Below are 14,627 nucleotides of genomic sequence, written 5' to 3' on the forward strand. Positions count from 1 at the left end.
ATGAAAACAAACATCTTCATTCTATTATCACTTGATCTATTGACCAAACTGCACATTCAACATGCACCCCATGATGATAATGATAGATTATAAAATCCTTCATACACACAAATCTCAAAATAACTCTTAGGCTTATATCAACAGACAAGTAAAATAGGAAGCTTTTTTTTAAAACCACTATTTTTTTTATTTGAATCCCAATGTTAACAATCCCAATGATCTTTGGCAATTCCAAAATGTTTGGATGGTTCAGCATGACAGTTCTATGACAACTTAATGCGTTAATGCACTTTTTATACACATTCATGTCTACTTTTAACAATCCCAAAGGACACTATACTTCTACCAAAGAGCACCTTACCTCTTTAAAAGAGTACCCTGTGTTGTACCTTTAATTCTCAGATACTTTTGACCAGTCTGCTTACTCAACGGTTTTACTCCGGTGCCTTTATTTGCAAGAAGGACAAAGAACAAACACAAGTAAAAGTTTAATAATAATAACACTATTAACCCTTAAACTACCTGCATAAAACAAGAGGATATCCCAGATTCAAGTATAATATCCACAAAGATGGTTTGGTTAAACTGCAGGCCCAATTCTGAGTCCTTCTGGTCTGTCGTCACGAAGGTGAGTCTCAATGGCAGCTTCTTCCTTCCTTTGTCCTTTGGTCAGTCTACTGGATGGTCACGGTCACCTCCCTCGTCAAGTCTTTGCTGCTGGTGTGTCTGAGTTGCGTACCTTTATCCCCCTGCTTGCCTGCCTTTGCAGAAACTTCTCTGGCTTCCAGTCAATGAGGTCTTCGGAGGGGGTCCCAATGTCCAGTGCGTTTCTTGATGTCTGCCTGACAGGACACCAGGGCCCGCTCCCAGGTGTCCACCTCCATGGCGTTGCTTACATCTAACCTGTTGCTAGATAAGGAAACTGCAGGAATTCTAGGTGACAGAAAGTCTGGCTTGATCTGGGCTTCTAACAATAGGCCGGTGCATTTCAATGGGGTGCGATGATCTCCTGCTGAGTCTCAGTAGAGTGCAATATCCTTAATGGGTGATAGGTGGGCCAGGCCCAGATATGTCCCTTGTCCTTGTTTATTTGGCTTCCATCAAGTCTGGCCTGCCCAAGGTGTTTGATTTTAATATCTCCAATTCTTTAATTTAGGATATCCAATTTAATCAGCCTTAAAACTAGACCCTGATTATATTACCACACCTTCCATCCAAATAAATGTACAAGGTTTTGTTCTGTTCCAATCAGATTTAATTTGCACATTACCAGTTCCAGACACCTATCTCACCCAAAATCATGAGCAGCGGCAGCACCAATTATGTGGGCAACTAACTGCGTAAACCGTGGATGTGCAATTTTGAACCCATCCTGACCACCCCCCGCCCCATCTCTGAAATGATAGAGGAAAAGATTTTGGCATCCGCTGACAGTGCAGATGGAGAACCTCTGTCTGCGTAAAAGTTCAGGCTTGTATGTTTGCAGTTCTTTCACGTGGTCAGACTCAGTATCTTATCCAAAGTGCTGCTCCAGTGAGAACTGACCAAAGAAAATTGTGGGATCGAGAATACCTCTGGGTGCTATATGTACGAATATTATATCTTTGTTCATGAGGATTTCCTCTGCTTGAAATTGTAAACACATGCTTTTAGAGTAAGTCTGTAATTTTGCTGGGAATGCCAAGCAGATACATCTATAAAATCTCTGTGCATAGCAACCAGAACAATTCCTAGCAACCTTATTTGCTTTTGCAAAATCAGTGGAATTCAGATGAAGGGCATTAAAGTTAATGATAATCCTTTCCCAGTGTTTAATTTTTTAAAGTGTTCTGAGACTGAGACTGAGACTAGCACTAATATTTCTCTGCTTTTTCCGAAATAAATCACTCATTAGATCTCATTCTCTGCAGTCTGTCTTGTACAGTTTAAAGAATCTTTACATAGTCTGATGCAAGTATAAATGTCTTGTTCCTCACACCTCACAAATAGTAACAAAAGAGCTGTAAAAAATCAGTTGAGGCCAGTGGCCTTGGTACTATAGGTGCCAAATTAGGGAGAAAAACTATGCACATGCTGGTTGCACTTACTTGCAGCATGATTCACTTGAATGCTGCTGTTGATTGCATAAGTGTGGGTGTAACATGCTTGTGTCAGAAGTACATAGAGTAGACAAATAGTGACATAGATCAGTATCTAACGCTAATTTGACATCCGAAACACAGCATCTGAGTTACTGTAGTTCAGTGGTTTTCAACTGATGTGCCACAGTGCACTGTTGTGCCGCGGCCCGTTGCTGGGTTGTGGGCCAGGCTCCTGGCCCTGGCATGGTGAGGTTGTGATGTGGGTATGCCGGCGTTGGACTGGCGTAAACACAGTAAAAAGTCTGACAACACCAGGTTTTAGTCCAACCTATTTATTTGATAATATACTCGCAAGCTTTCGAGGGGTTACCCTCTTCGTCAGGTGACTCCATTCACCTGACGAAGAGGGTAACCCCTCGAAAGCTTGCGAGTATATTATCAAATAAATAGGTTGGACTAAAACCTGGTGTTGTCAGACTTTTTACTATGGTGAGGTTGTGCAGTGGTGGAGCTGGATGTATTGTTGTGGGGACAGAGAGGAGTTGGGCATGGAGATGTTCTTCTCCAGTGCAGCTGGATTTGTGGTTTTGAACAGTCAAGTGGGGATGAGCATTGACCTGTTCTTATATGTGTTGACGTGGTGTTAGCTGCAGATGCCAGTTTGTGAAGCCAGCTGGAGCTGTAGCAGAGCACCGTCTCAACCATGCAACTGCTACATCTCATCTCCAATCTGGATTTTTGACCCCGATTCCGGTTTGTCTGGTTGCATTGGGATTGATTCATGGTTGTTGTGCCTTTGTGTGCAGTTTTGGTCGCCGCACTTACGCAAGGATATTTTGGCCTTGGAGGGAGTGCAGAGGAGGTTTACTAGGCTGATACCGGAGTTGAGGGGGTTGAGCTATGAGGAGAGGCTGAATAAACTAGGCTTGTACTCGTTAGAGTTTAGAAGAATAAGGGGAGATTTCATTGAGGCGTATAAGATGATGAATGGGAGGGATAGGATAGAGGTGGAGAGGCTCTTCCCGCTCAGAAAGGACAGTAGGACTCGGGGGCATAGTCTCAAGATAAAGGGGGGGCGGTTTAGAATGGAGTTGAGGAGGAACTTCTTCACTCAAAGGGTGGTGAATCTCTGGAATTTTCTGCCCGTTGAGGTGGTGGAGGCTGCCTCGCTAAATATTTTTAAGACGCGGGTTTTTGATAAGCGAGGGGATTAAGGGTTATGGGGAGAGGGCGGGAATGTGGAACTGAGACACGACAGATCAGCCATGATCTCATTGAATGGCGGGGCAGGCTCGAAGGGCTAGATGGCCTACTCCTGCTCCTATTTCTTATGTTCTTATGTTTGCCTGCTGCACTTTGGATTGCATCTGGTATTTTGTTTTCTGGAGTCTTTCTCTTGTAGCAGGAGGCCCCTGCTGGATCGGTGCAGAGGCACTGGGCAACGCTCATGAACAGTTCCCACGTTGGTCAGGAATTGGTACGGTCTGACAGTTGTGTTTGTGCGGATGTGCCACTGGCTTGAGGGGAGGGTCAATAGAGGATATAGATTGGGGAGGTGGGAGTGTGGGCTTGTTTGTAACCATTGCTATCAGGATTTTTTTTTGAACTACGAGAGCAATACTCTCATTATTTACAGGCATGTGGTTCTGGTGTGTCTCCGTATATGTCCCCTGCATTGATTGGGGATTGGCTGGTGGGTTGACTTCTCCTTTTGCTAATATCCATTGTCAGCTTGCAGACATTGAAGAATGCCCCGGGTGCAGCTTGTCAGAGTTCCCTGTGCTTTGTTGTGCAGTATCCCCCCTTTGCTTTGTGAAGGTTAAACAAAAAAGTTGGGAATGTGGGCGATGCTTTTACTTCTTTGCTGTAGATGTGGATGTTGTTTAGCTGAATTGGGAGGCACACCTGGGTGCACCAACCAGGAATTTTGGTGAGAATCTGCACAGCTTCGTTGGGCAGTATCCCCAGTCTGTCTGTTACAGGGTGGTTCAAGTCTTGTTACCCACACACCCTACTCAAGGTATGTGGGAGATGCAGGGGTTACATTGGGTTTGCCGAGGCAGGTGGGGTGGTGGCGGCGGTCGTTAGGAGTGGTCGTTCCTCAGGTGGAGGGTTTAATCTGCAGAACATTACTGTTCTGAGTCTGCTACGGAAATTGTTTGCAGATTGGTGAACGTGTGCACAGACTGACCTGTGTTAGTTAAATACAGTGAATGTAGAGACTGTACACAATTTGCCTCGGAATTATGTTTCAGTTAACGGGTGAACCGTGAAGGGTTTCTGTGTGGCAGATGGATGCCGTGTCTCTGGCAGTGGGGGTAGGCTTCCAGTTCTGGAGTTCCGTGGGGAATATGGCATTTGTGAGCATTGATTTGGCTGGGGCGGGGGCAGTGGATATGCCGTGGAATTGCTTGTCTCGTGGAGGTGTGCCATGTTACTGAAAAGGTTCAGAATCACTATAGTTAACACCCCTTTTTAAATACACATAGTTGAACTTACAGTCAGCAACAAGATACCCCTCCCATCAGCGCTAATTAAAGGCATCATTACCTAACTTACAGGTGATTGCCTGTTGGAGGAGTTTATAAATGTTGGTGAAATCTGTAGGGGTTGGCACTGGATGTTGTGAAGGTGTTTGTTATTGATGCTGAGTAAACTACTGCTTCCCTTTGAACAAAATCACAATACTGTGGATGATGGAAATGTGAAATTAAAATTAAACATGCTAGATAAACTCAGCAGGTCTGGTATTTGTAGAGCAAGAAACAGAGTTAAAATTTCACATCCATATGACCATTCTACAGGACTAATTATTAAATGAAATAAAATAGTAATTTTTCATATTCCTTCGTATTAATCCACAAATGCAGAAGAGATAAGAAAAGCATTAACAACCTGATGTAAAAACTCAACATGCTGACAGTGGAAGGCCAAGCAGTGTATGAAAAGAGAAAAATGGGATAAGTTTTGAGGTAGCTCCCTTCATCAAGGATGGATTAGTCACACACTTCCAGCATTTTCTGTTTTTATTTCACTACGGCAGAGGATCACAATTCCTTTATCCAAACATGTACATGAAGTAGCCCCTCCTCTGCTAGACTAGTTCCAGAAGCTGGTTTTGTTAATCTATTTTGGGTTGGAATTTGCTTCATCTGACTTCCACCAAACGTTATGCTGGTGTACCTTCAACTTGTCAATGGCAACCTGCGCTGAAATTTCCTGAGAATATCATCAGCATATATTCTAACATAAAAACTGATGTAAAACTGGCAGATATCAGCAGAAACAATCAAAGTCGAAGGGATGTGCATAAGTAAAATCATCAGCCGCTTTTAAATCCTTCTTTACCTCACTGATGTTATGAAACTTAGTTTGAAACTGTCAAACCATCATTTGTGCAATTAGGCACAACAGATTTAAGAAATTGCAATCTTAGGAGTGTTTCTGTTTTTAATGTGACTGGTTCTGAGCATTCATTTTGATATAAAAATCACAATGTGGGTTTTGGGGAGGAGAAATAATAGAAATTCATTATAAGAACTGGCGGCAAGGTAACACAGTGCTTAGCACTGCTGCCTCACAGCACAAGGGTCCCGGGTTCAATTCCCAGCTTGGGTCACTGTCTATATGGAGTTTGCATGTTCTCCCCATGTCTGCGTGGCTTTCTTCCAGGTGCTGCTGTTTCCTCCCATATGCTGAAAGACATGCTGGTTAGGTGCATTGATCCAAACAAGCGCCGGACTGTTGCGACTAGGGGAATTTCATGGTAACTTCATTGCAGTGTTAATGTAAGCCTTACTTCTGACTAATAAATAAACTTTAAACTTTACTTTAGAACTATTGACTTTGACTCCTGCTCAAAACTAAAGTTTTGGCTGTCAAAATTAACATCTATGCAAGAAACTTTGGTCTCATACATTAAACTTTTAAAGTTTATTTAATAGTGTCACAAGTACATTTACATTAACACTGTAATGAAATTACTGTGAAAATTCCCCAGTCACCACACTCTGGCAGCTGTTCCAGTGCACTAAGGGAGAACTTAGCATGGCCAATGCACCTAACGAACATGTCTTTCAGACAGTGGGAGGAAACTGAAGCATCTGGAGGAAATCCATGCAGAGACGGGGAGAATGTGCAGGGCCCAAATTTATCATCGCGTTGCGCCCGTTTTCGGGTGCAAAAACTCGGCAAAATCGGCGTGAGGCAAGTGCACAGTATGCGCCTGCCTCTGCGCCGGTTCCCCCTTTTACCAAGGCCCAGAAATGGCTGTGGTCGGGAACGTGCACGAAACGGGCACAACAGCCATTTAAATATATTTGCATGCGTTTAAATTGAATTAATGGGCTGCATGCCCAACATTACTTGCGCTTCCCGCTTTGCCATCACATTTGCCCATCCAGAATTGGCGCGAAACAGACCTGCTCCACAAAAGTCCGATTCACATGCTCCAGCTAGTGAGGAAGTAGGTGCTGAGCATCTGCTGGCTCTCTGCTTGAGATCAGTGGGAGGGGAGGGGAGTCCACTGCCATTCTGCCTGAGATTAGTGGGGGGAAAAGGGGGGATCTGCTGCCACTCTGCCTGAGAGTTGAGGAGGAACTTCTTCACTCAAAGGGTGGTGATTCTATGGAATTTTCTGCCCGTTGAAGTGGTGGAGGCTACCTTGCTAAATATATTTAAGTCACGGGTAGATAGGTTTCTGATAGAGAGGGGAATTAAGGGTTATGGGGAGAAAGCGGGAAAGCGGAACTGATCCACTTCAGATCAGCCATGATCTTATTGAATGGCGGGGCAGCCTCCAAGGGCTAGATGGCCTACTCCTGCTCCTATTTCTTATGTTCTTATCTTCTTATGAGATCAGTGGAAGGAGTCTGGTGCCACTCTGCCTGAGATCAGTGTGGGGGGGGGGGTCTGCTACCACTCTGTCTGAGATCAGGTGGGGAGGGTGGAAGAAGGGGGTTAGTAATGTTGTGGGGGTGGAGCAATGTCTGTGGGGACCAGGAGGAGGCTCCGGCCCAAGAGGGAAATGGCAGGGAAGCCACATTCTATCTTTTTTTTTCTGCGCATGTGCAATTGGAGGTGCCAATCGGAGCTGCAGGGTTTTGGGTCTGATAAGCCCTGCCCCAGGCTTCTGCAGCATGATTGTAAATTGTTGATACTTTTTCAGGCAGAGTGCGTATGGGGGCGCCTGAGAACAGGTCTAAAAGTCAGATCTGAAACACTCCCAGTTTCAAGTCCGCCCAACACTTAGAATTAAAATGGTAAAATAGGGCCTGCAAACTCTGCACGGACAGTGACCCGAGCCAGGAATTGAACCCCAGTCCCTGGCACTGACAGAATTGCTAACCACTGTGCCATCATGCTGCCCCATGGGAGAGGTGCTTTAGTTGCATTAAAAATGGTGATAAAGATAGATGACATTATTTTGTGACTTCCAAAGTTTGTGCAAAGCTTCCAGTAATACAGTTCCTTGGACAAGATCTTACTGGCTGTTCATGCCATGCTCCCACTGCAGCAAAGTCGAATAATTTGGCACCCAACCAAATCTCCGCTCACTGTAGCGGGATGAGAAAATCCCGCCAGCATGAACAGCCATAACGTTCCGGCCCTTGTTTTTTTTTGAATAATTGGAATAAAATCTATTAATAAATGAAGACAAAGCTGAATATTTTAATTATTTTGTTCTTTCAGGTGTCTTTGGGAAATACTGTGAGCTGAACAGTTATGGATTTGAAGAGCTATCTTACATGGAGTTTCCTAGTTTGGATCCAAACAATAACTACATCTATATCAAATTTTCCACCATTAAAGAAAACTCCTTGTTAATGTATAACTATGACAATCAGACAGGAAACAAGGCCGAGTTCCTGGCACTGGAAATAGTGGAAGGCAAGATGAAATTCTCTTTCAACCTTGGAAGTGGGGCACACAGGCTGATGACAACCAAGAGGGTCTCGGATGGACAGTTTCACACTGTGGTTGCTAGACGGGCTGGACTGGTAAGTAGCAAACTCACTGAACTGAGTTCCCTGGTGAAACCCTGGAGTTTAAGTTGTTTTTATCGAACCATAATGTACCTTGAATCAGAATTAATTATTTTGAACATTTTTCTTTTGTGAACTCACAGACATATACATTGCATTACACATATTTGGACCTCAGTTGTGTGATCTCAAATGCACTCCAACCAAGAGAAAAATAACTTGCAATAATGGTGCTGTGTCACTCATTAAACCACTTGCTAGGAGCTACAAAAACACTTATTGCTATTGTCTTGTGGAGCTTGAAGCGCTGATGGACAAGGCAATGCCCAGAAATGTCCCTTCATTTATAAGGCTTAGAACCTGGTGTATAGTGTGAGATGATAGGCTAGAGAAAAGAACAACCAAACTATATGGAGGTCCTGGAAGTATGAAAAGCAATCACAAGCAATGATCAGGGTCATCTCCAAGACGTGCTGCACTTGGGAAAATATGCGAAACAAAGTGTCCAATTTGAATAAAAGTGCCAAAGGTTAAGTACCAAGTAACACTGCTGGTATATTTGACATGACACTCAATTACTTTATATTGCTAATGTAGATTGAATGCCAGTTAACTTGTTTGAATACCTCTCTTGTGCTTATCGAAGGAGGCAGACCAGAAGTTGTGGCCATAATCTGCTCCTTCACAGTATCCAAAATACTATTCACCAAACATTCCTCTTTTATGTGCTATTCTGCTCGTTACTCTTTTTTCAAATGCAATTAAATCTAAACCATATGATTATTATGCAATGTCTACTTATAATCTGTTATATCTAATACAGGAAGAACACCACAAATTCTAGGCACAGAACAATATTCCATAATCTGAACCCATTTTTAAAGTTTAGGTTGCAAGTTTAACTTTTAAGCTGCCAACAAGTCTAAGGAGCTTCCTATCTCAGCTCAGGTGATAGTTTATTGAAAATCATTCCAATATTACAGTGACTAAGCTACTCAAGCATCATGAATAGCGTCTTATTGAAGGGCACAAGTCTGGCATCTGATGGAATAATTCTAGTGGTCTGGATGAGTGCAACTCCCAAAAACATGCAAGAAGCTCAACACCATGCAAGAGAATGACACCCCACTCACCAGGTTAAACATTCACTCCTTCCAGCATTATCACAGTAAAAATGCTGTTCCTACTGCATAGGGAATGTAAATTAATGTATTATTTGAAGGGGCAGTGCTCCAAAAGCTCGTGCTACTGAATAAACCTATCAGATTTTGACCTAGTGCTGTGAGACTTCTTACTGTGTCTACCTCAGTCCAACACCGACATTTCCATATCATAAAACCTATCACTTTAACCATACTTTGGTCAGCTATCCTAAGGTGACACCTTTTTTGGCTTGGTGTTCACTTGTCATAGCGTCATAGAGTTTTACAGTATGGAAACAGGCCCTTTGACTCAACTTGTCCATGCCGTCTTTTTTTTAAAACCCTTAAGCTAATCCTAATTGCCTGCATTTGGTCCCTATCCCTCTATACCCATCGTACCCATGTAACTATCTAAATGCTTTTTAAAAGGTAAAATTGTACCCACCTCTACTACTACCTCTGGTAGCTTGTTCCAGACACTCACCATAGCAAAGCACATTGCAAGTCCATATTTTCAAAACTATGAGAGAGTTGTGCAATAAAGCTACCATAAACACAATAATTTACCCACCACAGATGTGCTACATGTGGCTTAAGAAGTAAGAAACAGGAAAAGGCCAAGTAACCCCTTGCCATTCAGTGCACTTGTGACTGATCTTCTGTCTCAACTCCATTTCCTCACACCTCTTAATTCCTCTGAGATCATAGAAGCCTCTTAATTCCTCTGAAATCATAGTGCAGAAGGAGGCCATTCAACCCATTGAGCCTGCATCAACAACAATCCCTGTAACCCTACATATTTACCCTGCTAATTTCCACTACTGAGGGGCAATTTAGCATGGCCAGTGCACCTAACTTGCACATCTTTAGACTGTGGAAGGAAACTAGAGCGCCCAGAGGAAACCCACGCAGGTACGGGGAGGACATGCAAACTTCACACAATCACCCAATGCTGGAATTGAACCTGGGTCCCTGGCACTGTGAGGCAGTAATACTGTGCCATCGTGCTGCCCACCTCAGATCAAAAATCTATCACCGTCTTGAGTATATTCAACAATGGAGCATCCAGAATCCTCTGGAATAGAGAATCCAAAAGATTCACAATTCACCAAGAAAAGAAATTTCTCCTCATCTCAGTCCTGAATAATTGATTTCTCATCCTGAGGCTATGCCCATGTGGTCTAGATACCCAACCAGGGTGACAACCTCTGTGTCCAGCCAGTCAAACCCCTACACAGCTGTATATAGTTCAGTGAGATTACCTGTCACGTTTCTAAATGCTGTAGAGTGTAGACCCAATTAACTGACCTTCAAAACATAAGATAACCCTCTCAATGCAGGAACCAATATATTGAACCTTCCACTGTTCCAACTATGCAACAGTGATCTTCCTAAGGGCTCTGCTTATTTTTCCACACCTCTCAGTCTTCCAGAACTCTACTTTTTAATTTCAAGTTGTGAAGTTTTCTTTCTCCCTCTTGGTTTACATCCCCGAATCTTTCTTCAGTCACCTCCTTCAGCAAGTTTTCTTGCCTTAGAATGTGACCACTCCAACCTTGTTGCCTTTTTGATGATATTCAATACCCTGTACAATTGTTCCAAAACTTCCTTGTTCTTAAACTCCAGTCCCCTGACAATAAAAACCATCTTGCCATTTGCTTCCTTAATTGCTTGTTGTATTTGCATGTAAATGTAAAGGTACACCCAAGTCCGTTTGAACATCAACATTTAGAAGTTTTAAAACACTATTTAAAAAAATTACTTTCCTATTATTACCAAAGTGATCTGCACAACTTCACACTCCATCTGCCGTCTTGTTGCCCATTTAATTAACTTGCCCATAGTATTCTGCAGCCCCTATGTTTTCCCCCACAGATTACATTGCCATCTTGTTTTGTATCATCAGCAAACTTGGATGCGTTACCCTCTATCTCTGTTCAAATCACTATACAAGTTGTAAATAGCTGGGGTTCCAGTACTGATCCTTGCAGCATTCCATTAGTTATAATCTACCAACTTGAAAATGCCCCATTTATCCTGAAATCTTTCTGCTCATTAACCAATCCTCCTGTATCCATGTTCCATCCCAACTCCATGAATCCTTATCGGCATACTGACCTTTTGTGTGGACCTTTTTGAATGCCTTTGGGAAATCCAAATATATTGTATTTATTGACAAACTTTTTTACAAAATGCAGTAGATACTGTGTGACAAACTTGGTCAAACTGTCTGGCATCACAATGGTGTGATTTTTAGAACAAGCAAGCCCAGGAAACTAGGATTTTAATGAGAGCTTTTAAGAAGAGTAAATGCAATATTTCTGAGCTCTTTCACATTTACAAAAGGCAGGTCATGCCTGACAATAATATTGGAATATTTTAAGAATGTAACAGTACTTTTTTCTGCTGTTCATGAGATGTGGATATCATTAACAAAGCCAGCATTTGTTGCCCATTTTTAATGGCTCTCTTGATATGATGTAGTACATAAGGTGTAGGTACACCCAAAGTGCTGTTGGGAACAGAGTTGCAGATTTTTGATCCAGCAACAGTGGGTACTGATCAAGAAAGACACTGATGGTGTCAGGCTTTTTGAGTGTTGATGCAGCCACACTCATCCAGGCACGTAGTAAGTATTCTATCATTCTCCCAACTTGTGCCTTGTAGATGGTAGACAGGCTTTGGGGAGTCAGCAGATGATTTGTTCACTGCAGAATTCCTAGCTTCTGACCTCCTATTGTCACCACATATTTTATATGGCTAATCCAGTTAATTTTCTGGTCAGTGCTGATGATAGGGAATTCATTGATGGTTGAATGTTACAGGAAGATAGTTATTGCCTGGCACTTGTGTGGCATGAATGTTACTTCCCAAGCATGAACGTTGTCCAGATTTTCTGCATGAAGGCACAGACTGTTTCACTTTGAGGAATCCTGAATAGAGCCAAACATTGTGCAGTCATCAGCGAACATCCCATTTCTGAACTTATGGTGGAAAGAAGGTTATTGGTGCAGCAACTGAAGGTGATTAAGCCAAGGATAGTACCCTTAGGAACTTCTGCAGTGATGTCCTGGAATGAGATGATAGGCCTCTAACAACCACAACCATCTTCCTTTAATGGAGGTATGACTTCGACCATTGAAAAGCTTTTTTACTGATTCCCATTGACTTCAGTTTTCTCCTTAATTGCACAGTCAATTAAATGCTGCCTTCATGTCAAGAGCAGTCAATCTCATTTCACAGTTAGAATGCAGCTCTTTTGTCCATGTTTGAAGCAAGGCTGAAATGAGGTCTGGAGCTTGGTGGTTCTGGTGGAACCAAGACTGAGCATCAGTGCATCGGTTCTTATTAGCAAGTGCCACTTGATAACACTGTCACCATCTCCTTCAATCACTTTGCACATGATTAAGAACATAAGAACATAAGAAATAGGAGCAGGAGTAGGCCATCTAGCCCTTCGAGCCTGCCCCGCCATTCAATAAGATCATGGCTGATCTGTCGTGGCTCAGTTCCACATTCCCGCCCTCTCCCCATAACCCTTAATCCCCTCTCTTATCAAAAACCCATCAACCCGCGTCTTAAAAATATTTAGCGAGGTAGCCTCCACCACTTCAACGGGCAGAGAATTCCAGAGATTCACCACCCTTTGAGTGAAGAAATTCTTCCTCAACTCCGTTCTAAACCGCCCCCCCTTTATCTTGAGGCTGTGCCCCCTAGTCCTACTGTCCTTTCTGAGCGGGAAGAGTCTCTCCACCTCTATCCTATCCATTCCCATTCGTCATCTTATACGTCTCAATGAGATCTCCCCTCATTCTTCTAAACTCTAACGAGTACAAGCCTAGTTTATTCAGCCTCTCCTCATAGCTCAACCCCCTCAACTCCAGCATCAGCCTAGTAAACCTCCTCTGCACTCCCTCCAAGGCCAAAATATCCTTGCGTAAGTACGGCGCCCAATACTGCACACAGTACTCCAGCTGCGGCCTCGCCAATGCCCTATACAGCCGCAGCAAGACCTCCCTACTTTTATATTCAATCCCCCTCGCTATGAAGGCCAGCATCCCATTCGCCTTCCTGACCGCCTGCTGCACCTGCAAGCTGGGTTTTTGCGACTCATGCACAAGGACCCCGAGGTCCCTCTGCACCGCCGCCTGCTGCAGTTTTTCTCCACGTAAGTAATAATCCTTCCTACCATTATTCCTACCAAAGTGGACCACCTCGCACTTGCCAACATTAAATTCCATTTGCCATTTCCTGGCCCATTTGCCCAGCCTATCTAGATCCTTCTGTAGACTCTCCATACCCTCCGCACAATTTGCCGTTCCACCAATCTTGGTGTCATCAGCAAATTTCAACACCATACACTCGGTTCCCTCCTCCAGATCATCTAAATAAATGGTAAATAGCTGAGGCCCCAGCACCGACCCCTGGGGCAAGAATAGACTGATGGGCAATTATTGGCCAGATTGGATTTGTCGTGCTTTTTGTGGGCAGGACGTACATGGGCAATCTTCCACATTGTTGGATGGATGGCAGCATGGATCGCTGTACTAAAACAGCTCAACTAAGAAGGCTGTTGCTGAAAAGGGCCCACAGCTTTGGCTATATCCAGTGCCGTCAGCCATTTCTTGATATCACTAGGACTGAAACCAGTTGTCTGAAGATTGCTGCTGGGGACAACAGGAGGATCATTCACTCTCTGCTTCTGGATGAAGATGGATTGTAATGTTGCAGCCTTGTCTTTTGTACTGATGTGCTGGGCTTTTCCCATCATTGAGGATAGGGATATTTGTGGAACCTCCTCCTCTCACGAACTGTTTAATTTCTGGGATGTTAAACCTGGACAAGAAAATTTGGATCTGATTCATCTGTTGTGAAATTGCTTAGCTCTGATTATTACATGCTGCTTCCAAGATGTTATAGCTTCACTAGTTTGGCATCTAATTTTTATTTATGCCTGGTGCTTTTCCTGTAAGAGGCTTATTTGCTGCATATTTCAGACCTTGACTTTTAGAAAGCAATTAATGAAGAATTTTATAGTAAAGACAAGTTCTTTTAGGATAAAGAAAGAATTTGTAAACTAGATAATAAAGCGGCCAAATAATGAGAAGCAAAGCAAACAATCAAAGGTATTCATTCTAATTGGACAGCTCTATCTCTAATATCAATGTTGGGACTTCTGCCGTATTAAGGATAGAACAGCTATGTTTCCACACAATATCAAGTTATGTAGGAGCCAGATATTTAGAGAAAAGGATAATATTCAAAGAGATTGTGAAAGATAATACCTAAGCAGATGAATTACTATTTGAATATTTAGAATTGTTAGGTAATGCATGTTAATGATGCAAGTATGAACTGTGATTCCAGAATGGAGGTATTTTGCTAATTAAGGTTGGCCAGGAAATAAACTACTATGTAAC

The 14,627-nt window shown here is 42.9% G+C and overlaps 1 protein-coding gene across 1 annotated transcript in view; it reads left to right on the forward strand.

The window, feature by feature from the left end:
* The window catches only part of fat4 (FAT atypical cadherin 4), a 317,517-nt gene that overhangs the window by 260,324 nt on the left and 42,566 nt on the right, over nt 1–14,627 (forward strand). The window contains 1 exon segment of the mRNA XM_080193732.1: nt 7,773–8,080. Coding sequence (XP_080049858.1) covers nt 7,773–8,080 — 308 coding nt within the window.

Source organism: Carcharhinus amblyrhynchos, chromosome 1 (genome assembly GCF_965287045.1).
Source record: "Carcharhinus amblyrhynchos chromosome 1, sCarAmb.v2.hapA, whole genome shotgun sequence".
Lineage (NCBI taxonomy): Eukaryota > Metazoa > Chordata > Chondrichthyes > Carcharhiniformes > Carcharhinidae > Carcharhinus > Carcharhinus amblyrhynchos.